Source organism: Marmota monax, unplaced genomic scaffold (assembly GCF_021218885.2).
Source record: "Marmota monax isolate L192 unplaced genomic scaffold, Marmota_monax_Labrador192_F-V1.1 WCK01_AAM20220418_F8-fsc00414, whole genome shotgun sequence".
NCBI lineage: Eukaryota > Metazoa > Chordata > Mammalia > Rodentia > Sciuridae > Marmota > Marmota monax.
Genome location: NW_026694289.1, coordinates 319,572 through 342,525, shown reverse-complemented (window position 1 = coordinate 342,525; position 22,954 = coordinate 319,572). Strand labels below are relative to the sequence as shown.

At 39.4% G+C, this 22,954-nt stretch overlaps 1 protein-coding gene across 1 annotated transcript; it reads left to right on the top strand.

Annotated features, from left to right (window-relative positions):
• Positions 1–16,713: 16,713 nt before the first annotated feature.
• LOC124108956 (zinc finger protein 280A-like) lies at positions 16,714–18,409 on the top strand. The gene is given in 2 exon segments (XM_046467489.1): positions 16,714–18,230; positions 18,232–18,409. Coding segments are annotated over 2 exon segments (1,695 nt in total).
• Positions 18,410–22,954: the final 4,545 nt, after the last annotated feature.

Here is a 22,954-nt window from a genome sequence, read left to right as displayed (position 1 = left end):
GCACAATTTTTCATACTTCTGGTTGTATATAAAGTAAGTTCACACCAACTCATGTCTTCATACATGTACTTTGGATAATGATGTCCATCACATTCCACCATCTCTGCTAACCCCCTGCTCTCTAATTCTAGTCCCTAAGCTATAAAGGAAATTCCAGGTTTCTTGCAAACCTTAGATGTTCTCTGGTTTCCATGAGTATTCCATTACCAGTTACCACTGGGTCACCAAAGGGGACTATAGAAATTTAGAGAATAGCAAGAGGCTTAGCCACAGATGGAGATTTGCATCTGAAAATGGCCTAGTGATTCTGAGCGAGGTCTCCAAAGGAACAATTACAGGCTGCTGTCTATTCATCCAGTGGCAAAGCCTGAAAGAGGACTGAAACAGATGGGCTGGCAGCCTGCCAGCTCTCTCAAGGTATAGGTAATTATGCAATTCATTCCATCTCCTTGTAGCTGCAGTTTTTTGGGTTTTGTTTGCTTATTTGTTTTGTCATTATATCTAACTTAGGAACTTTAAGCAGTACTAGGTCGAGCTCTGTCTCTGAGTACACCCACAGCTCCTGGAGTTCACATTTCTTTAGGAACACCTTTGCAAAGTGTTGTGCCTATACATGCTTAGTATTTTGTGGTGAACTTTCCCCTCTACTCCTATGTTCATGTTCTCCCTACCCACTCCCCTTTTCTTTGTGGTATTGGGGATTGATTGAGTCCAGGGTTGTTCTAGCATTGCGCTATATCCCCAGACCTTTTATTTTATTTTGAGATAGGGTCTTGCTAAATGACCCAGACAGGTCTCAATTTCGGATTCTTTCAGTTTCCTGAGTGGTTAGGATTATGGGCATATGCCATTGCTGATAGGGTACAAGTGTTATGCTCGAATTCGGGACCCCCAAAAGACCACCAGAGACCCAAGATCGATGTAAGCAGCAAAGAGGTGTTTATTGCGAGCTAGCTCAGTCCTCCGCGCACACACACAGCAACAGGTGACGCTAAGAGGCCCCGAGCCCAGGTTTTGCAGCAGTTTTATACATTCTTTGGAGAAGGCAGGGACCCCCACATACATCATAGCATCTCCTAGCAAATCATCACACACCGCGGGAAAATCAAATAACAATTCTAAAACATGATTAGCACATTCACTGGCGGGAACAAGTTGGGTAGGAGGGATTGGTCACTACAAGAGGGGGATTCATTTAAACTGATTGGTTTAAACCGTGAGGATGTCGCAAGGGGAGTATGTGCCAAACTGCAGGACTTCTAGTTTAGATATTGGTCACCACACCTAGGTGGAAGCCATCTGGAATTTCAGATATGTGGTTATCTTGGCCTATCTGCGGCTTTTCCAAGAACTGGACGGTTTCCACAGAGCTTTTCTGTAGATTTTTTCTTGACTTTAGGATTACAATAAGTCAGAGGTTAAGTTTCAGAGCAAAATAAGATCCCAAGCAGAATGAAATTGCTTAGGTCTTTCACAGGCAGATGTAGATGATAGGAACACAAGATTAAGGGAATAATTCTATAAAATGGGCCCACTGGGCTGACCCCTGAATGCCTTCTTTTCCAAGAAGAAATTTACCTGCAACACTGCCTGGCTCGAGTGGACAGGATATGTCATATTCCTCAGCAAACTACCTGTTATCTGCAAGAGAAAAGCCCCTGAAATAATGTCAATAAGAGAAACCCAAGTTACCTGAAGAAGAAGACTTTTTGTCTTTTTCACAGACCTGCCGCAGTCTGGCTGGGCACAAAATCACAAGCCACCACACAGCTTGTAGATTCAAACAGCAACTCTTTATTCCCGAACTCACACCAGCCGTCTACAATCACGTTCTGGGGAAATCCACGTTCTCTGCCCAAATCCACCCCCACTGGGATTCTGTCTCCCAAAAAATACTGTCTGAATCCCATGAGAACTCAAGGGGAACTCAGGCAGCAGGATACGCCCTATTCCCAGCAGGAATAACCTTAAACCTGGAATGTCCTAAACCGGGAACGCCCTAAACCCGGAACACCCTAAACCAGGATCCGCCCTGGTCCTTGAGCAAGGTCACCTACATGCAATGTCACTGCAAAATGTCCTATTTCCACGAGTCCTTCCACTAAGCAACATGGGGTATACTGGCAAGGAAATTGTCATACCTACTTGGCTAATGGCTCCCAGCACAGACCAGATCCCATAAAATCTCTAAGAATTTATGGTGAAGAATCCGATTAGAACCAGTCAGAGGGGCTGGGGATGTGGCTCAAGCGGTAGCGCGCTCGCCTGGCATGCGTGCGGCCCGGGTTCGATCCTCAGCACCACATACAAACAAAGATGTTGTGTCCGCCGATGATAACTAAAAAATAAATATTAAAATTCTCTCTCTCTCTCTCTCTCTCTCTCTCTCTTTAAAAAAAAAAAAAAAAAAAAGAACCAGTCAGAATGAGTCAAACTGATCTAGGTTGCCATGGCAGTGGGAACTTGATAGTCTGATGTCATCCTGCTGTCCATCAAAAGTCAAGAGGTGGACCTGGGTGGGACTCTCTGAAAACTTCTCTAGGTTCCCCAATAAAACTGGAATGCAGGAGAGGCACACTATCTCTCTCCTTTCTGAGAAAACCCACTCTCTCTCTTTCAAGGGTGTCCTCTTTTTTCTTTTTCTATCCCTTCAATAAACACATGCCTGTTATTCTGAAAAACATGTCTGAAATCTTTGTCTTGATCAGAAGACTTGAGGGGTGGGGGTGTCTTCAGGCTGCCTCAGTTTCCTTGAAGGCCCCGGCTCTGTAACTGAACCCAGTTCTATGTCTCTGGATGGACTGTATGTGTGTGTGTGTGTGTGTGTGTGTGTGTGTGTGGTTGCTGGGGATCGAGCCCAGTGCCTCAGGCATACTAGGCAAGTGTTCTGCCACTGAGTAAGTGACACCTCAACCAGAACATTATCTTTAATAAATCATGTGGTTTTTGGGGGGGCGGGGGGACTCTTCAAAATTATTTCTTTTTTTTCACCTCTTTCTTTGTTTTTATTTGTTCAAATTAGTTATACATGACAGTAGAATGCATTTTGAAACATTATACATAAATGGAGTATAACTTCTCATTCTTCTGGTTGTACATGATGTATTTACACCTGTAGTATAATCAGATATGCACATAGGGCAATAATGTCAGATTCATTCTACTATCTCTCCTACTTGTATACCCCCCACTTTCACTCCCCTCTGTCTGATCCAAAGTACCTCTATTCTTCCCCAGGCCTTCCCCAACTGTGAATTTGCATCCCCATATCAAAGAAAACATTCAACTTGAGTCTTTGGGATTGGCTTATTTCATTTTGCATTTAGCATAATATTTACTTCATTTCATTTGCTTCACCTATTTTATATATGCTAAAACTACAAATGTGCTAAAATCTCTTATTTGTTGGTGACCCATCTCCTTTTTCTGAAGAGTGGCTTTTTAAAGTTTTCACTGGAGTCTTTGCATCTTTGACCAACTGTTTTGTTTTTGTTTTTGTTTTTTGTTTTGTTTTTTAAGAACAGGTTAATTCTGTCCTGCTAGTTCATAAACTCCAGAAGGTAGGGATTATGAATGTTTTCACTGATGTAGCCCTATAATCTATTTCTGTAACATCTAATAATTTCTGGCAATATAGTTGCTAAAGGAGATATAAGGACTTGTGAAAAATATCACAAGAAAATGCAAAAATACAAAAAATTAAAACACTACATTTTAATTCAGGTGGATTGATTTTAAGGAGAAAGATAATCTGCCTTACATAAACTAATGTAATTGATTTTATCTGAAAATCTTCCTTGGTGGCTTGTTTTTGAACAATGATGGGGCAATACCACAGCAGGTAAAAGTGACAAGGTGGCTTATTGTGGGACTTGCTGCCCTTCAGGTTTCACATTTACTGTGTGTGTGTGTGCTCTTGTGCTCAAGGAAAGTGATAAAATGCTTTACAATTTTATAACAAGTGCTATGTTCACTGTTTTTCTCTGAATCCCCTTTTCCACTAGATTTTGAACTTATTAGTCATGATTTTGCCAACTAAAGCACTTAAATAAATCACTGCTTTAAATGGTGAGGAGTAGCTGTGTATTGTCTAGATATCCTTGTTGCCATCTACCTGGCTCCCAAGTACTTTCCCCTGGTTAGTTAGGTTAACTGTTCTTGTCATTAAATCATGGATTCATTAACAACCTTTTGGGAGAAACAGTTTCCTATAGGCAGGTAACCTTTGTAAGGGTGGTGGAGGAGGGGCAAGTGCTCTGAAGGCATTAGCATTTTAATCCCTCAGAGTCAGTCTACATTTTCCCAGACCCAAATCAGCTTTTCCATCTTTTGGATCCTACCCAAGTATTTATTTAAAAAAAAAAACAAAAACAAACAAACAAAAAAACTGAAAAAAGAGCATTGGGAAGTGTTATATAACTCCAAGAAGCTCAATACTGTGTGAGATTAGAAGGAGAAGTACAGGCAGATGAGCCCTCTCAGTTTCTATAACAAAACACCATAGACTGTGTGGCTTTTTTTTTTTTTTTTTACTGGGGATTGAATACAGGGACGCTTAACCACTGAGTCATATCCCAGCCCTTTTTAGTTTCTATTTTGAGATAGGGTCTCACTAAATTACTTACAGCCTCGCTAAATTACTGAGGCTGGCCTCAACCTGCAATCCTCCTGCTTTCAGTCTCCTAAATTCCTGGGATTACACTTTTGCATCACCACTGGCTAGACTGGGTTGCTTAAGCAATAGAAATTTATTTCTCATGATTCTGATGTCTGGAAGTCCAAAATTAAGGTTTTAGATGATTTACTTTCTGGTGAGGACTGTTGGTAAAGATGGCGCCCAGAGTGCTTCTCTTCCCGGAGCTCAGGTCCGTGAAGCACTGAATGGCGTGTGAACCCTCACCTCCAATTCCTGTGAATGGCACAAACTTTGAATGGTGCACCTCCAATCCCTGAAGTGGTGCAAACTCTGAGCCAATGAAGAAGTAACAGCCCACTTGCCTTGCTCCTCCTCATCCTGTGTTAAGCCCATAAATATTAATACCCTGTTCCTTCTCTTACTCCCCCTCCCTCCCCTTCCCTCCTCTTCCCTCCTCTTCCCTCCCCTCCCTCCCCTCCCTCCCCCTCCCTCCCCCTCCCTCCCCTTCCCTCTCCCTTCCCCTCCCCCTCCCTCCCCTCTCTCCCCCCTCCCCTCTCTCTCCCCCCTCCTCTCTCTCTCTCTCTTCCCCCTCTCCTCTCTCTCTCTCCCCCTCTCTTCTCTCTCTTTACAAGGACCTTCTTCCTGGCTTCCAAACGACCACCTTGTCATTAAACCCATAGACGTGGCTTTTCCTGTGAACACAGAGAATGAGCTGTCTAATGTCAGTTCTTATAAGGATATTATTCCTACAGGACCAGTGCTCACTTATAACCTTATTTAATATTAACTTGTAAAGGTTCTTTTTTTCAGATATAGCCACACTGGATGTTAGGTCTACATCATAAGAATTTTGGAGGGACACAAACATTCAGTCTATAACAGAGGGGTTATCTTAGTCTGCTGTTATAACTGAATACCACAGTTACTTTGCAAAGAAAATTGATTTCTTAAACTTCTAGAGGCTAGTAGTCTAAGAACATGGTGCCGGCATCTGCTCAGCTTCTGGTGAGGGCCTTCTTGCTGAATCACGGCAGACAGAGTATCATAAGTTGATTAAGGAAGCCGGAAAGAGCTCACTTTTAAAACAAAGCCCCTCCCACAATAAAACATTAATTCATTATCCACTTAATCCATAAACCCGTGACTAGATTAATCTTTTCATGAGGGCAGAACCTGAACAACCCAATCATTTCCTATCTCTCAAATACCCTGAACATAATTTGCAGGATTAAGTTTCTGATATATGAAATTTTATGGTCACGTTCAAACCATAGCAAGAGATAAAAGAAACAAATTTTCAGAGCTATAATGGCAAGCCAGGCACAGTGGCACACACCTGAAATCCCAATCGCCTGGGAGGCTGAGGCAGGAGGACAGCCTCAGTAATGGTAAGATGCTAAGCAACTTAGTGAGACCCAGTCTCTAAATAAAATACAAAATAGGACTGGGGATGTGGCTCAATGATCCAGTGCCTCTGAGTTCAATCCCCCATACCCCCTACTCCTAAAAAAAAGATATAATGGCAGAAGATTTTCCAAATTTGATGACAACTAAAATAGAAAACCTATTCTGTCACTTCTTCATTCAAAGACTGTCCTGTTAGCTTCCATCTTATTCAACATAAAGCCCAGAATCTTTACCCTTGAAAAAAAAAATGGGAATTGAACCCTGGGACACTTTACCACTGAGTTACACCCTCTGCTCTTTTTAGTGTTATATCTTGAGAAAGGGTCTCATTAAGTTGTTGAGGGGCTCACAAAGTTGCTGAGGCTGGTCTTGAACTTGTGATCCTCCTGCTTCAACCTCTCTCAACCTCTTTGGGATTACAGGTGTGTCCACTGCAGCTGGCCAGAATATTCACCTTGACCAACAAATTCTGATCTGCAATGTTCCGGCCCCGTATCACTGACCTCATCTTTCCCCTTCCCCTAGTCCTTTAGTTACAGCCACACCTGGCTCCTTTCTTTGCCTCTCCTTTCTTTGTTACAGTTCAAGCAATGCCTGTGTCTCTGAGCTAGTTCTGGCTGGAAAATTCTTCCCATTTTCACCCTTCTTTTCTCTTTCCTTCCTTTTTTTTCACATAACCATCTCAAAAATAGCAATTCCAACTTGATTGGACACCTCTCAGCACATCCCTCAAAATTTATATTCAGTTTTCTATTTTTTCCAAAAACACAGTGAAGCAGTATAAACAATGTTCTATCACTAACCTGCATCCATTTCTGACTCTTGATTTATTTCTTATTCTGTTTCTTGATGAATAAATGATTCAAGCATTTAAGTATTTGATCAACATATTATAATTAAGATAAATTTTAATTTAATCATGAAAATTACTTGACTGGAAAGCAGAGCTGGTTTGAAAGAGACCTATAGAGCATTTGCCAGTGGGAGCTTCCCCAAGGCAGTGGCACCCCTAAAGAGACTTATGGAAAATTAACTATGAAGATGTTTCACCACCTTCTATAACCTTTAGATACATTATAACTAAGTGCCAGAAAAGGATACATTTTACAAGTCAAGGTAAGTATTTAATTTACTAGAAAAAATATGCCTCCTTTTGTAAATTTATGTCCACATTATCTGATTTAAATTTACTTAATGCTAATGCTTACTTAGTTGGTTAGAATATCTTGGTCAGAATAGCTAGATGAAGTGTAATTTTTGGACTTTTAAAGCTGTGAAAATGGAATTAAGATGAGGGGGAAACATTGTCCATTAATTTTACCATTTTCTTCCAAGCATGATTTGCACTACCTATTGTTTCAGAGAAAGGGCTGGATTTAATCTGAGACAGCCTCTAACTCCCACTGACACTTCTGGAATCTTCCTATGATTGGGCATTGGGGGAAGCTCTGTTTCTGAAACAAGGGAGGAGCAAAGATCAGTCCTGAAGAAAGGAATGAGGATGGCCTTAGGCCTGAGCCTAAGCAACTCCATTTTAAAAACTCCATTTTGAAACCTGCAATCTCAGCAGGCACACACTGGAGAGCAGGAGCTCTCCAGTATGGCCCTCAGACATAAACAAGTCATTTTCCCTCACCCTGATAAATAGAGTGAAGCCTCTGGAAGGTTGCCTAAAGGCTAGAAGCTCAGGGTGGATACCACTAGACCAGATGTTTCTGATCCGAGGGTAAATGATGTGATGGGGAAATCCGGTTATAAGGATTGAAAGAGTGTGTGGGGAGATCAAAAGTCCCCAAATTTAGTAAAAATAATAGAGCTAATGAATAGGGATTCAGCCAGCCAAAACAAGGATGCTGAAGGGCTTGATGAGGACCTAGACTGACATCATATCTTTTGTCTTCGTTTTCCTGATTCTCTGTGTGATCCTCACTGCTCTCAAACTCTACTGCCTCAGCTGGACCTTGGTGAGAGCCGCAACTTCTCCATACTACTCTCTCCTCAACCGGCTGTCCACTCCATGCCAGGAGAAGCCTTGGTTCTGGACCTGGTCACTGCGGTCTAAGTGAGTGTGCATCTGCTGGACTTAAAGCCTAGGCTTAAGACTTTAAAACTTAGCACACAGAGGGAATGCCTGTCATTAGCCTGTCATGATTAAGTGTGTTTTCAGTGCTTAGAATTAATCTAGAATTGTTTGCTGTGAATTAATTAATCTAGAATTGGTTGCTGTGAATTGATTATGTCTATTGCAGTGCCTAGCATTAAGGTTTGTCGTTTTCTTGATTAAGAAACTATAGAGTAAAATTGTATTGAGTAGTTTGAGTAAATAAAGCATTGAAAAGGGCAGAAGTACATGGACATTCTTTATTTCTCCCCCTCGACTGCATATGTTGCAATTTTGCCCCTCACAGCAAAAGGACAATCCTGTTTGCCAAGGAATAGCCAAGTAGGGAGTTTTGGCAGCTGAGACTCCTAACTATTGCTGTGATAACAGAAGGTATTATCACGCAAATCAGATGGGAGGCCTTTCTTTCCATTATTCAGGTTCCTGGACTTTTACAGCATATATCTCAGTGAATTGCAAATGACAGAAGGATCTGGTTGATTTCCTACTTGGAACAATCTGACCTCATCATTTTGCTTAACATCCTTTGAGAATTTATATCTTTAAAATTAAGAAAAAAAATATTTATTCTTTGTGTGTATTTGTTTCCATTTTTAAATTATTTTTTAATCGACCCATAAAAATTACACATATTATGGGGTACCATGTGCCACGTGCGTATTATATAAAGCTCAAATCAGGGTAAGCATACCTATCTCCTCAAACATTTATTATTATTATTATTGTTTTTATTGGTTGTTCAAAACATTACAAAGCTCTTGACATATCATATTTCATACATTAGATTCAAGTGGGTTATGAACTCCCATTTTTACCCCAAATACAGATTGCAGAATCACATCGGTTACACATCCACATTTTTACATAATGCCATATTAGTAACTGTTGTATTCTGCTACCTTTCCTATCCTCTACTATCCCCCCTCCCCTCCCATCTTCTCTCTCTACCCCATCTACTATAATTCGTTTCTATCCTTGTTTTTTTCCCCCATTCCCCTCATAACCTCTTATATGTAATTTTGTATAACAATGAGGGTCTCCTTCCATTTCCATGTAATTGCCCTTTCTCTACCTTTCCCTCCCACCTCAGGTCTCTGTTTAATGTTAATCTTTTCCTCCTGCTCTTCCTCCCTGCTCTGTTCTTAGTTGCTCTCATTATATCAAAGAAAACATTTGGCATTTGTTTTTTAGGGATTGGCTAGCTTCACTTAGCATAATCTGCTCTAATGCCATCCATTTCCCTGCAAATTCCATGATTTCATCATTTTTTAGTGCTGCGTAATACTTCATTGTGTATAAATGCCACATTTTTTTAATCCATTCATCTATTGAAGGGCATCTGTGTTGGTTCCACCATTTATTATTTTATAGTGGTAAAAACATTCACAATCCTTTCTCCTTGCTTTTTTTTTAATATCATACATTATCAACACCTATAATCACCTTATCATGCAATACAAAAACAGAACTTATTTCTTTCTCCTATTTAAGTATAACTTAGTACCCATTGACTAACCTTATTTCATCCCTCCATTTTTTAATCTTTTTAGTCTTTTAATTTTCTTTTGAATCTCCAACTCATTCACATTTATTTAATTTATTAAACATCCCCCCTCCCCCTTATTCAGTACTGTACTTGTTATGCTCGAATTCGGGACCCCCAAAAGATCACCAGAGACCAAGATCTATGTAAGCAGCAAAGAGGTGTTTATTTCGAGCTAGCTCCATCCTCCGAGCACACACAGCAACTGGTGACACTGAGATGCCCTAAGCCCAGGGTTTGCAGCAGTTTTATAACTCTTTGGGGAAGACAGGGACTTCACATACATCATAGCATCTCTTAGCAAATCACACACTGTGGGAAAATCATAAAACAATTCTAAAACATGATTAGCACATTCACTAGTGGGAACAAGCTGGGTAAGGGTAATTGGTTAGTACAAGAGGGGGATGGTTTAAAACATGAGGGGAGTATGTGCTGGTTTCCCAACAAGTTATCAACCACCATAAACTACTGGGAGGGTCATCTGGCATCCCAGGTATTTTCCCTGTCTCATGCTGACTGAAGGTTGATAGGGGGTTGCTATGGGTCCTCACCTAGCCTGACTTAGTCAGGGACACCTGTGCCTAGGAGCCCTCTTTGAGTCTTTCTAAGGACAAGGGTCATGCCCCCTTCCTTGGACAGGCTTTGCTCCGAGATAGAGGCTGGTTTTTCATTCTGGGGATTGAACCAAAGGGAACTTTGCTCTGGGCTATATTCCTCAATCCCCACTCCCCATTTTTTTTTCTTTTAAGACAAAGGCTCCCTAAATTTTCTAGACTGTTCTTGAACTTGTGATCCCTCTACATTGGTCTCCCTGAGTAGCAGGGATTATAGGTTGCACCACCAAGCCTGGCAACAAATATTCTTGAATGGCTCCTAAATTCTAGGTACTTAATGTCAGTGAATGAAACAGTTGATCCCTTTATGGGATTTAAATTCCAGCCAGAGAGGTAGCCAGTAAGCAAACTATTATTTAGGCACTGTGTAATTTACAGTGCCTAAATCCATCCTTAGTTTTAGCAAGGGCAGTTGTAAATCAACTGGAAGGGAAGGCCTGAGATTTAATCAATAAAGTTTTAAGGGAGGGGCTGGTGGGGGGAGGGATGATCTTCTAATCCTGTTAATGGATTCAAAAAGGGAGTAATTACCTACTTTAGTAAAGAAGGATGAGAATTGTCGAAAACACAAAAATATAGCAGGGGAAGGGGGGTAGGGGATTCTGGGGAAGGATAAATGGGCCATTTGAAATATGGTGGTTGTTAGCACAAAAAGACCAGGAAGGACCCAAACTTCATAGATCAGCCAAAGCCTTTATTCATACTGAAAAACCAGCCTCTACCTCAGAGCAAAGCCTGTCCTAGGAAGGGGGGCATAACCCTTGACCTTGGAAAAACCCACAGAGCACTCCTAGGCACATACCCACCCTGCTGAGTTCTTTATCTACAAATAACAGGAGAGATCTGCTGTGCCAAGTGTCCTTGACTCAGTCAGGCTAGGTGGGGACCCATAACAATCCCCTAGCAACCACCAATCAGCATGAGACAGGGAAAATACCTGGGATGCCAGATGACCCTCCCAGAAGTTTATGGTGGTTGATAACATGTTGGGAAACCATATAGTTCAGCACATGTACCCCTCGTGGCTTAAAACAATCAATTCAAACGAATTCCCCACTTGTACTAACCAATCACCCTTAACCAACTTGTTCACGCCAGTGAATGTACTAATTATGTTTTAGAGTTGTTTTTACTGGACAATATTTTTATTTGGAGAAGAATGGAGGGTCTAGGGTCAGCATTCAGTGATTATCTCTTCAGGGTCCCATTGAACTGTCACTGAGAAAGGATTTATTTGGGGAAGGATCAATGATTTGGCTCCCTTTCCAGGGATTGTTTTGTCACTGGAAGAGAAAGCACTGGGAAAGGATCAATGCCATTAATGTATGCTTTTCTCTTCCCAGTCCATACTACTTGGGGGTTTGTCATTTTCCAAATCCAACAGTGGTCAGGGTGGCCTTCATTGAAAAATAGCTTTGCCACAAGTACTTGAGGATTTAAGAGAAAAGCCAAAGGTATGTTTGGGTGAAGAACATTCCAGAAATAAGGAACTTTTGTAACAGTCCTTGAAAAGGGGTAAGAAGGGCATTTGGTATTTCACAGTTTAATACCAATTTGGGCTTCATTTGTCAATTTTGCCAATAAAGTTTGTGTTTTGTTTTTTTGTTTTTTATAACCAGATATTAAATTATTCACATTGCAGTAAACATTTTTTAAGGTCTCTAAGAGTTAACAAGAACAGCATGTGCAAAACTGACAGCTGTCCAGAGCAAGGACATCAGTACTATCTCTCCTTGCCAGTTTGGCCCAGACCTCCCAGAGCAGGAGGTACAGAGTATGGCTGAGCCCCAGAGGATGAGGCACAGAGACTTCTGCCCGTATCAGGGCACATGTGCTCTTTCAGAGTAGAGGACCTGGCTGCCCAGGGCCATCTGTGCCTGTAGCCCCTCCCCAGCTCCTAGCCATCAGGAAGGGCTGATACTCAGGTTAGCTCAGAGGGAGGCCAAGATGGAAAGGATGGACACTGTACTAACCATTACACTGAGTCCTAGTCCATGCTGCAGGTTTGAGGGGTGTTAATGCTGTTGTTGTTGTTTTGTTTTCTGTTTTCTGTTTTTGAGTTGAGATCTTGCCTTTTCCCAAAGTTGGTCTCTAACTCCTAGGCTCAACAGATCCTCTGGTGTCTGGTGTTAGCTAGGAATACAAATGCACACTACCTTGCCTAGCTCAGTAATGTACTTTTAAAGTTATTTCAGGTGATGGCATTTTAGAACATCTTAATTTGCAAACTGGTTTTCTGATTAAATTTGATCACTTGTTGGCATCAGAATGGGTGGAAATTTACAAATATTTCTTGCCTGTCAAGGGACTCTTGTCCTCCCTTCCCCCAGGATCTGCATAGCTAGGGCAGTTGTAAGTCAACTGGAAGGGAAGGTCTGAGATTTAATCAATAAAGTTTTAAGGGAGGGGCAGGTGGGGGGAGGGATGATCTTCTAACCCTGTTAATGGATTCAAAAAGGGAGTGAGTTGTTACCTGCAGAAAGCTGTTGAAGCACAGTGAAGATCTTGCTTGAGCACTCAGAAATCCCACTGGATCCAATCTTCCAAGGGTAGACCACCCAGAGGATGTAAAGTGAAACTTGCTCCTGTTGTTCCTTGGACAAGGACAGGTTGTAGATTTCAGCAGCTAGAGGTATTTATTTGTGAGCACATCCTGCCCCTGGGAAGACTTCGGTTCTTTTAACAACTCTACCTTGGCTTCAGTTCTGTTGGGACAATTATGTGGACTACCCACCCCTGGGAACTCCTAATAGCTCAGGGCCTGGGTAAACTTGAGAGAAGGTGGTGGTTCTTTAAACAACAGAGAGGAGGGAAGGCTCCCACTACTACTGGAGACAAACTGAGAGGCAGCCATACTTTCGAACAGCAATCTGGAGGAAAGGTTTTGGCAATCACTGAACCACAGCTGAACATCCAATCAGGATAAACCGGTCCAGTCATGTGACTGGAGCCCAGTTTAGGTGTTAGGGTTGGACTATAAAAGACTTTAAAGAGGTGAAGTTTTCCTTCCCGCCAGCCCTCAGAAAGGACTTTGAAGAGCAAGCAGTGAGTTGCGGATACACAGGGATCTCTGGACAGTTTTTTCCAGGAGGTAGAAACACCGACACTCCAGCTTCAATATTCCTTGTGGCCCAGAGCAGGAAATATTGAGCCGTACTGAAATATCTGGACGTACAACCTTAGGAACTGGTAAGCTACAAAATTTGGTATCCTTCATTTTGTTTCTCTAAAACTAAGGATGGATTTAGGCACTGTAAATTACACAGTCTCTGTTGTAACCACTGGACTTGGGCCCGGGGAAAAGCAATAATAGAAGAAGTCAGCAAATAACCATGACTGCATTTCAACAAAATAAAAAAAGCCAGCATGGTGGCACGTGCCTGTATTTCCAGTGGCTCAGGAAGTTTATACAGGAGGGTTTTGAGTTCAAAGCCAGCCTTATCAATTTAGCAAAATTCTGTCTGAAAATAAAAATAAACAATAAAAATAAAAAGGGAAGGAGATGTGGCTCAATGATTAAGCATTCTTGGGTTCAATCCTTATATGTTGCAAGGTAGGCAGTAATAAATGTTAAGTTGAAAAAAGCACTGGGGGGCTGGGGATGTGGCTCAAGCGGTAGCATGCTCGCCTGGCAGGCGTGCCGCCTGGGTTCGATCCTCAGCACCACATACAAACAAAGATGTTGTGTCTGCCGAAAACTAAATAAATATTTAAAAAAAAGAAAAGAAAAAAGCACTGGGGGGAGAACAGGGCACATGAGTTTAGGGAATTTGTGATTTTTGATAGTGATGTTAGGGAATCCTTGCTGAGGAGCCCTGGACCTGAGGCAGGCTAGAAACATAGATAAGGGTAATCTGGGGTGAAAACACCCAAGGCAGGGAGAACAACAAAAATTCTGAGAAAGTAAAGGCCTTGGCATATTTCATACTCATGTGGCTGTAGTGGAGTAAGTGAGGGGTAGAAAAGATGAGAACCAGAGTAAGCAAAGGTAGATGGTCCTGCATTCTACTGGATATTTTCAGATGATAGGTGTTTCCTATGTGTGAAATGAAAAGTCTCTGGAGACTGACAAAGAAAAGAATCAATTCCAACTGTGTGTGTGTTTGTGTGTGTATTATATATGCATGCAATATGTTATATATATGTACATCCTTTAAGATTTTTTTCTACATATAATATACTTAGCATCTTTATTTTTAATCTAAGATGTTTTAAAAAATCTTTTTTGTAGTTGTAGATGGAAAGAATGCCTTTATTTTGTTTATTTTTATGTGGCACTAAGGATCAAACCCAGTGCCTCACACATGCTAGGCAAGAGCTTTGCTACTGAGCTACATACAGCCTTAGCCCAATTCAAGAAGTTTTTAATTGACCGATAATACAGATTGAGGATCTCTTATAAAATTCCTAGGACCAGAAAAAAAAAAACAGATGCTTAGAACCAGAAGCATTTTGGATTTCTAATTTTTTTTTTATTTTGGAATATTTGCATATACATAATGAGACATCTTAGAGATGGGATGCAAGTATAAAAAAAACATTTGTTTCATTTATACCTTATAACATATAGCTGGCAGACAGTTTTATATAATACTTTTGGTGTACCTGTATACTGACTTGTTACATAAGGTAAGATGTGAAAATTTCCACTTGTGGCATCAGTTTGGTGAAAAGATTCTGATTTTGGAACATTCTGGATTTTTAGATTAACGATGTTCAACCTGTGATTTTAATGTTTATGGGGAACGAAGTAATATTTCAATACATGGTAGAACACGTACTTGTAATTTCAGCAACTCAAGAAGCTGAGGCAGGAGGATTGCAAGTTTGAGGTCAGCCTGTGAAACTTAGTGAGACCCTGTTTCAAAATAAACTGTAAAAACCTGGTGATGGTGCCCAATGACAAAGTACCCCTGGGTTTGATCCCAGTACCTCTAAAAAAAAGAGAGAGAAAAGAGGAAAAGAGAAAAAAAGTTTTGATAACATGTTCACATTAAGGAAGTAATCAGTAATTAGTAATTATGTCTATCATCTCTTTTTTTTCCTGTCATCAACCCTTTTTATTTTTTATTTGTTCTTTTTAGTTATATATGAATTTTTTTTTTTTTTTTTTTGAGACAGGGTCTTGCTAAGTTGCTGAGGCTGTCCTCAAATTTGCCATTCTTCTGCTCAGCCTCCCCAGTCACTGGGATTATAGAAGTGAGCCACTTCCTGGCTCATTTCCTGTATTTTTAACAGGAGTACTGGGATGACCATGAAGAGTTATGATAAAGGTTTTGTTTATTTGTGCTAGGAATTTTCTGTCTTAACCCTTTAGGCATGCTAGACAAGTGCTTTACCACTGAACTATATCCTCAGTCTGACAAAAAGGTTAAGACAGAAAATTCTGTAATAATCAAGGGAGAAAACATGATGTTTTCTATAGGGAAGGTGACATGGAGATGGAAGGGAATGGTCAGACTCTAGATACTTTTAGAAGACAGAGCAGAGTTTGCTAATTGATTGGTGGTTGGGTATGAGGAAAAGCCTGGCAAAGGATGACTCCAAAAGTTTGTGGTCTGAGAAACTGGCTTAACCTCAAACCTCTGTATCCACTGCTTCTGCATCTTTGGATTCAACCAACCAACAATTGAAAATATTTGAAAAAAATTCATCTACACTGAACATGTACAGACCTTTTTCTTGTTGTTACTCTCTAATCAATGCAGTACAGCAATTGTTTACATAGCATTTACATTGTATTGGGTTTTATATGTGATATAGAGATGATTTAAATTATACAGGAAAATGTGATGGGTTATATGAAAATGCTAGTTTTTTTATGTAAGGAATTTGAGGATTTTGGTATACCGGATGGGAGTATGTGATGGTGGTCCTAGAACCACTCTCCTCAGTATATCTAGGGATGACCACTGGGAAGAATGGAATATTACAGGAGTAGCAGGTGTTTGAGAGTCAATTTTGTTAAGGTTAATTATAAGCTTTATTTCACATTGAGTGTGATGATGCACTATGCAATCCCAGCTACTCAGGAGTGTAAGGCAAGAGAATGGCAAGCTTGAAGTCCACCTGGGCAATTCAGTGAGACTCTTTCTCACAAAAGGCTGGGGATGTAGTTCAGTAGTGGAGTGCTTGCCTAGCATGCAGGAGGCCGTGAGTTCGACCCCAGTTACCTTCAACTCCCCAAATAGTTCAAATTTGTTTTATTATATGTAAAATACTGTAGTGATATTAATAGTTACTTCAGTGTTTAAAGGAGAATAAAATAAGGTAAAATGATGTCTTTTAAAATAATGTTTTTACATGATTGCACTTAGGTAGCAATTTATAAAAAGACAGCTCTGAAAACTGAATGCACCACTTGCTTCAATCAAAAAGCAATTACAAAATGTCGGATCACTTCTTGCGTGAGGAACAAGAACCAAAACCACTGAAGAAACATGAGAGAGAATCCAATCAGATAGACAAAGATAATGACGCTGAGTTGATTTTTATTGGGATGGAACATGCAAATGAAGATGCTGAAATTCTCTTTGTCAGGATGATTTCAAACTCAAAACCAGTTATTTCAAACATTTTGAACAGAGTCACCCCAGGCTCATATTCAAGAAGAAAGAAAGGCCATCTCAGTCAAGATCCTGCACAAATGTTTCAATCTGCAATGCATGTGACCCCTATGGCCACAGCAATCACACCAGTTGCTCAGTCTGAACAGAGTTCAATAGATATTCCTATTACTGTTGAGTGTTCCTCTAAACCTGATTATAGAATGAGCTCACCACAAGTTGTTCCTCCCCATTCATCAGATTTGTTCCATTCAAGAACTCAGTGTCTAGAGAAAGTTGCACTTTCTATAGGAGGCAAGGTTGAAAGTTCTTGTGATTCAAAGAGAACTTCTACTTCAGATATAGACAGCAGAAATCCAAAAAGGTCTAAACTCAGGAATAAAATCCCAAGTACACATTCATCAACTATGTCCTCTTCTGATATCTCTCCTACAAAAGACATAAGTACACCCTCAAAAAGTACTCACTTCTTATCAAGTCACGTTCAGAATAGAACATCCTCTCCTTGGCCTCCTGCTAATGAAAAGGTACCTTTTGTTCTTAGAGATCCAGGCCCAGGAAATAACTCTGAAGGACTGATAAAAACAGGCTTTTCCAGCCTTGCAAGTCAAAACAAGACCTTTGATCCCAAGAAAGGAAATTTAATCATGTTACTTAGTGACTTTTACTATGGACAACATCAAGGGGATGGGCAGCCAGAACAGAAAACTCACACAACCTTTCAATGTTTTAGCTGCTTGAAAGTTCTAAAAAATGTTAAGTTTATGAATCACGTGAAGCATCATTTGGAACTTGAGAAGCAGAGGGGTGACAGCTGGGAAACCCACACTACCTGCCAGCATTGCCACCGGCAGTTTCCCACTCCCTTCCAACTACAACATCATATTAACAGTGTACACACTTTTCAGGAGCCCTCTGCTGTCTGTAAAATTTGTGAGTTGTCATTTGAAACAGATCAGATTCTCTTAGAACACATGAAGGACAATCATAAGCCTGGGGAAATGCCCTATGTGTGCCAGATTTGCAGTTACAGATCATCAGTCTTTGCTGATGTGGAAACACATTTTAGAACATACCATGAAAACACTAAGAATTTGCTTTGTCTATTTTGTCTCAAAGTTTTTAAAATGGCAAATCCATACATGAATCATTGTTGGAAGCACTGGAACAAGAAGAACCTCTTTTCATGTTCCAAGTGTCGGCTACAGTTTTTGACTTCGAAGGAGGAAATAAAGCACAAAACCAAGAATCATCAAACATTTAAAAAGCCAGTACCACTGGAGGGATTGCCTCCTGGAACAAAGGTTATTATTCAGACTTCAACTCACCCATGAAGAAGTACAAACATTCATTATTGTGAGCAACACTGATCCTTGCCTGTCATCTTTGAAAACTAAAAAGAGGAAGTCAGTAAACACTAGATATTCTGTACCTACAGCCAGGATTCTGGCTAAAAACATATTCTACCCACTTTCAGGAATTGTGAAAGGTAGATCTGAGGCTGTACATTGTGGCTGATGCTAACCAGTAATGTGATCGACTGTCAGGTTTTACCGTGACATCTTTACCTTCTTACTGTCAAGAAGTATCTCAGAAATCTTCATGCCCTTTCCCACTCAAACCTCTCTACAAAAGTAACCACCACTCTGACCTCTACCATTATAGTTTTTTCTACTTATGAATTTTAAATAAATGGATTCATACAATAAATTCTTGCCTTTGGGTTATTTTTGAAAAGTGAAATGCATGCTTGCTATATATAATAGTAGCATGCTGTTTTTCATTTCTGGGTAGAATTCCATTAAATAAAATTGACACAGTCTTATATATCCACTTTATAGTCAAAGGACTTTGTGGTTGATTCTTCAACTATTTTGAATAAAGCTTCTATGAGCTTGTGTATATTTTCTGGAAGACATGGGTAGTTATTTGTTTTCGATATAGTGCTGGAATTGCACATATTCAGCTTTTTTTAGTGTAAATATGGTCAAATACTTTAAAAAGTGAATGAAACAATTTGTATTGCCATCATCAATACTGATAATTCCATTGGTACAGATACAACATTTGGTCCTTTCAGTCTTTTTAACTATTGCCCATTTCTTGAAGTTGTAGTATCACATTGTAGCTTCAATTTGCATCTTGATGAGTAATGATCTTGAAAATATATTTTTCATGTGGTTTATAACTTAGATATTCTTCAAGAATTATTCTCTCACCTTTTAAAAACTGTTCTGTTTTTCAGTTGGGAAGGTATAAGTAAACTGCTAGAACACTAGACATGTTCCATATCTTTATCTGTATGTTGGTTTCAAAGATATAATATGTATATCAGGATTTGCCCTTCCTGTATATTAAGGAAATTACTATCTAGCAAGGACATAAAGATATTCCTCCTAGGTTTTCTTTTAGAAATTTATCTCTTTAGCCTTTAACATGTAGTTATGAGCAATCTCAAATGAATTATTATGATGTGATAAAACATAGGATCAAGGTTAATATTTTTCAGAAGCATATCTAAATCAACAAAAGCATTTACTCAAAACCACTTCTTCCCCACTTTGTTGCAGTGGAATATTTTGTGTAAATCAGGTGACTGCATGTATGTTTCTGGACTGTCCTATTCCATTTGTTCAGTTTTCTCTCTGTGCTAATGCTACCCTGTCTTAATTATTGTAACTTTGCATAAGTCTGTGTATCTGTGTTTACTTCTTCAGCTTTAGAGTTCTAAATTGTCTTACTATTCCAGGGTCTTTGTGTACTGAAGTGGTTATCATGGACATCCTTGCCCTGTTCTCAAATTCAGATACAATACTTTCCCATTAATTATGATATTAGTTGTAGGGCTTTTTGTAGCTACCACGGACTGTAGAGAGATTGAGCTAAAAATTAATGACAGAAAGATCATTATAAAACTCCTAAAATCTGGAAATTTGACAATACAGCTAAATTGAACTAGGACTAGGTTGAAGCAAACAAGGAGCCTAATGGGCAAAAGTGACAGGTTCTAGGAACCTGTGAGTGAGTGACTCCTTAATGTTGTGCTCTGGGATCCTTGCTTATTTTACCTTGGTCCTGGTCCTCAATATAAATAGCCCAGAGCTCCTCTAAGAAATCTCAGTGGAAAAGGGAAAATGTTGAACTCAATAATGTTGAATACAATCACAAAATTTATGAGATGGAACTAAAGCAATTCATAGACATTTATCTCTAAATACATGTACAGTTGGCCCTCTGTACATGTGGATTCTGAACCCATGGATCCAATCAACCTTGGATTGAAAATATTGGAAAAAAATTGCATCTGTATGGGGCTGGGGTTGTGGTTCAGTGGTAGAGAGCACTCGCCTAGAGCGTGCGAGGCCCTGAGTTCGATCCTTAGCACCACATAAAAATAAATAAATAAAAACAAAGGTATTGTGTACAACTAAAAGAAATAAATATTAAAAAAAATTGCATCTGTATTTAACACATAGAGACTTTCTTCTTCACCATCATTCCCTAAACAATATAGTATTTACATAGCAATATGTATTATAAAAAATTTAGAGATAATATGAAGTATTCAGGAGCTTTTTTTTTTTTTTTAGGTTATAAGCACATATTACATCATTTTATATAAGTGACTTGAGCATCCACAGATTTTGGCATCTGCGTGGAGTTCTGGAAACAATTTCCCATGAACACTGAAGAATGGTTATATTTAGAAAGAAGAAAGTTTGAGAAATGAATGATTTAAGTCTGCTGTCTGTAGAACTTTCTGTAATGATGGAAATGTTCTGCATCTGCTCTTGCCAATATGCTACATGTGGCTACTGAGCTATAGAATTGTGGCAACTATGACTGAGGCATTGAATTTAAAAAATATTTATTTTTGATTAATTTAAAATTAAAAGAATCATTTTTACAATAGAACTTCAAGTAATTTATGTACTCTTCCCTCAAGGAGACCTCATGCCCTGTTCTGGGCATAGGCAGGATTTAATGGCTTAGTTCACTGTAAGCTATATCAACACAGTTGGCAGGCTAGCTCCAGATGCAACTTCAAAAGCATGAGGTTCAAGGTTCAGTTGCTTGGTCAAGTTTCTTATGCCTGGGACAGTTAGCCAGAATTTCCAAAGAATAGTGTATGAAGGGGAAAGAAAGCAACTTTACCAAGGAGAAACCAACAAGTCCCATTGATGGCATGTATCCCTAAGATTTGGTGAGAAGGGCACATCATGTCTTTCATATTCTTCTAAAAACCCAGTGTAACCACAAGAAAAGCATCAAACCCAAACTGAGATACATTCTGAAAAGTATCTCACCTTTACTCCTTAAAGTTGTCAAGATCTTCAAAAATAAGGAAAGTTTGAGAAACTGTCTCAGACCTGGAAAAGATAAAGAAACAGGATGACTAAGTGCAATTCATTGTCCTGGATGGGAATCAGAAAGAGAAAAAGGGTATTAGTAAAAAAAAAAAAAAAAAAAAAAAAACAAAAACAAAAATTAGTGAAATGTGAAGCCCAGAGTTTAGATAATAGTTTTTATTGATCAATACTGGCATTATTGTGCAGTCAAAAGATAATTTCACATTCATACATCTTAGACATTGTAAATATCTCTTCTACATCTATGATCTCTTCATTTTGACTATGGTATACTCTACTGAACAGATAAAGGAATAGTATTTTAAAATCCTGTAGATTTTTAAAATAATTAACACTTTACTCTATAACCTCCTAGGTTAAAAAAGTGAGAATCACTAAGGAAATTAGGATTTCCTTGGAATTGAAGGAAAATTAATATATTATGATACCAAAATTGTGGGACACAGTTAAATTAGTAAAGGTAAATTTACAGCACTACATACTAGGAAAATAAAAGAGATTTTGCAAACAAATGAGTTAGGCATTTACCTAAAAAAAAAAATTATAAAGAGGAGCAACACATCCTTGTAGAGACAGGATGGAAGGAAATAATAAGAGTGGAAGAAATAAATGGAGAAGGTAACATATAAATAAAACCAAAACCTTTAAAAAAAGATTACTGAGAGGCTAGCCTCAGCAACTTAGATCCTGTCTCAAAATAAAAACTAAGAAGGGCTGAGGATGTAGCTCAGTGGTAGAGTATCCCTGGGTTCACTCCCCAATTAAACAACAACAACAACAACAACAACAACAGCAAATCAAAAACAAGGCTGGGATTGTGGCTCAGTGATAGAGCACTCGCCTAGCATGGGCGGGGCCGGGTTCGATTCTCAGCACCACATAAAAATAAAGGCATTGTGTTGTGCCCATCAACAAAAAAATAAAATATTCTCTCTCTCTCTCAAAAAAAAAAATCAAAAACATACATACACACCCAAAAATTACTGAAATAAATAAACTTGTAGCAGAACTGATAAAAACCTGCAAAAAAGATTGGGCAAACTACTCCACCCCCACTTAATACTGGGGATTGAATCCAAAAGTACAGCTTCCACTGTACTACATCTCCAGCCCTTTTTATTTTTTTGAAACAGGGGAGGGAGGTGTCTCATTAAGTTGCCTAGGCTGGCCTTGAACTTTCCATCCTCCTGCCTCAGCCCCCTGGGTTGCTGGGATTACAAGGTGTGCACCATCCACTGTATCCAGCATCAAACTTGTTTTGCTAAAGGATCAGATAGTAAATATTTGATATAGTCTCTGACAATTAATAAATTTTTCTGTCTTATTAGGAAACAGACAATACCTGGAGGATATAGGTGTGTTGTATTCCTATAAAACTTGAAATTTTGATTTTATATAATTTTCTTTTTTTTTTTCTAAATTTATTATTATTATTATTATTTTTAGTTTTCTGCGGACACAACATCTTTGTTTGTATGTGGTGCTGAGGATTGAACCCGGGCCACACGCATGCCAGGCGAGCGCGCTACCGCTTGAGCCACCTCCCCAGCCCCAATTTTATATAATTTTCACATGCCACAAAATGATATTGTTTGTTGTTTTTCATTCAGTTAGAAAAAAATAGTAAAATCTCTTTTTAGGTCACTGTAAGCTATATCAACACAGTTGGCAGGTTAGCTCCGAATACAACTTC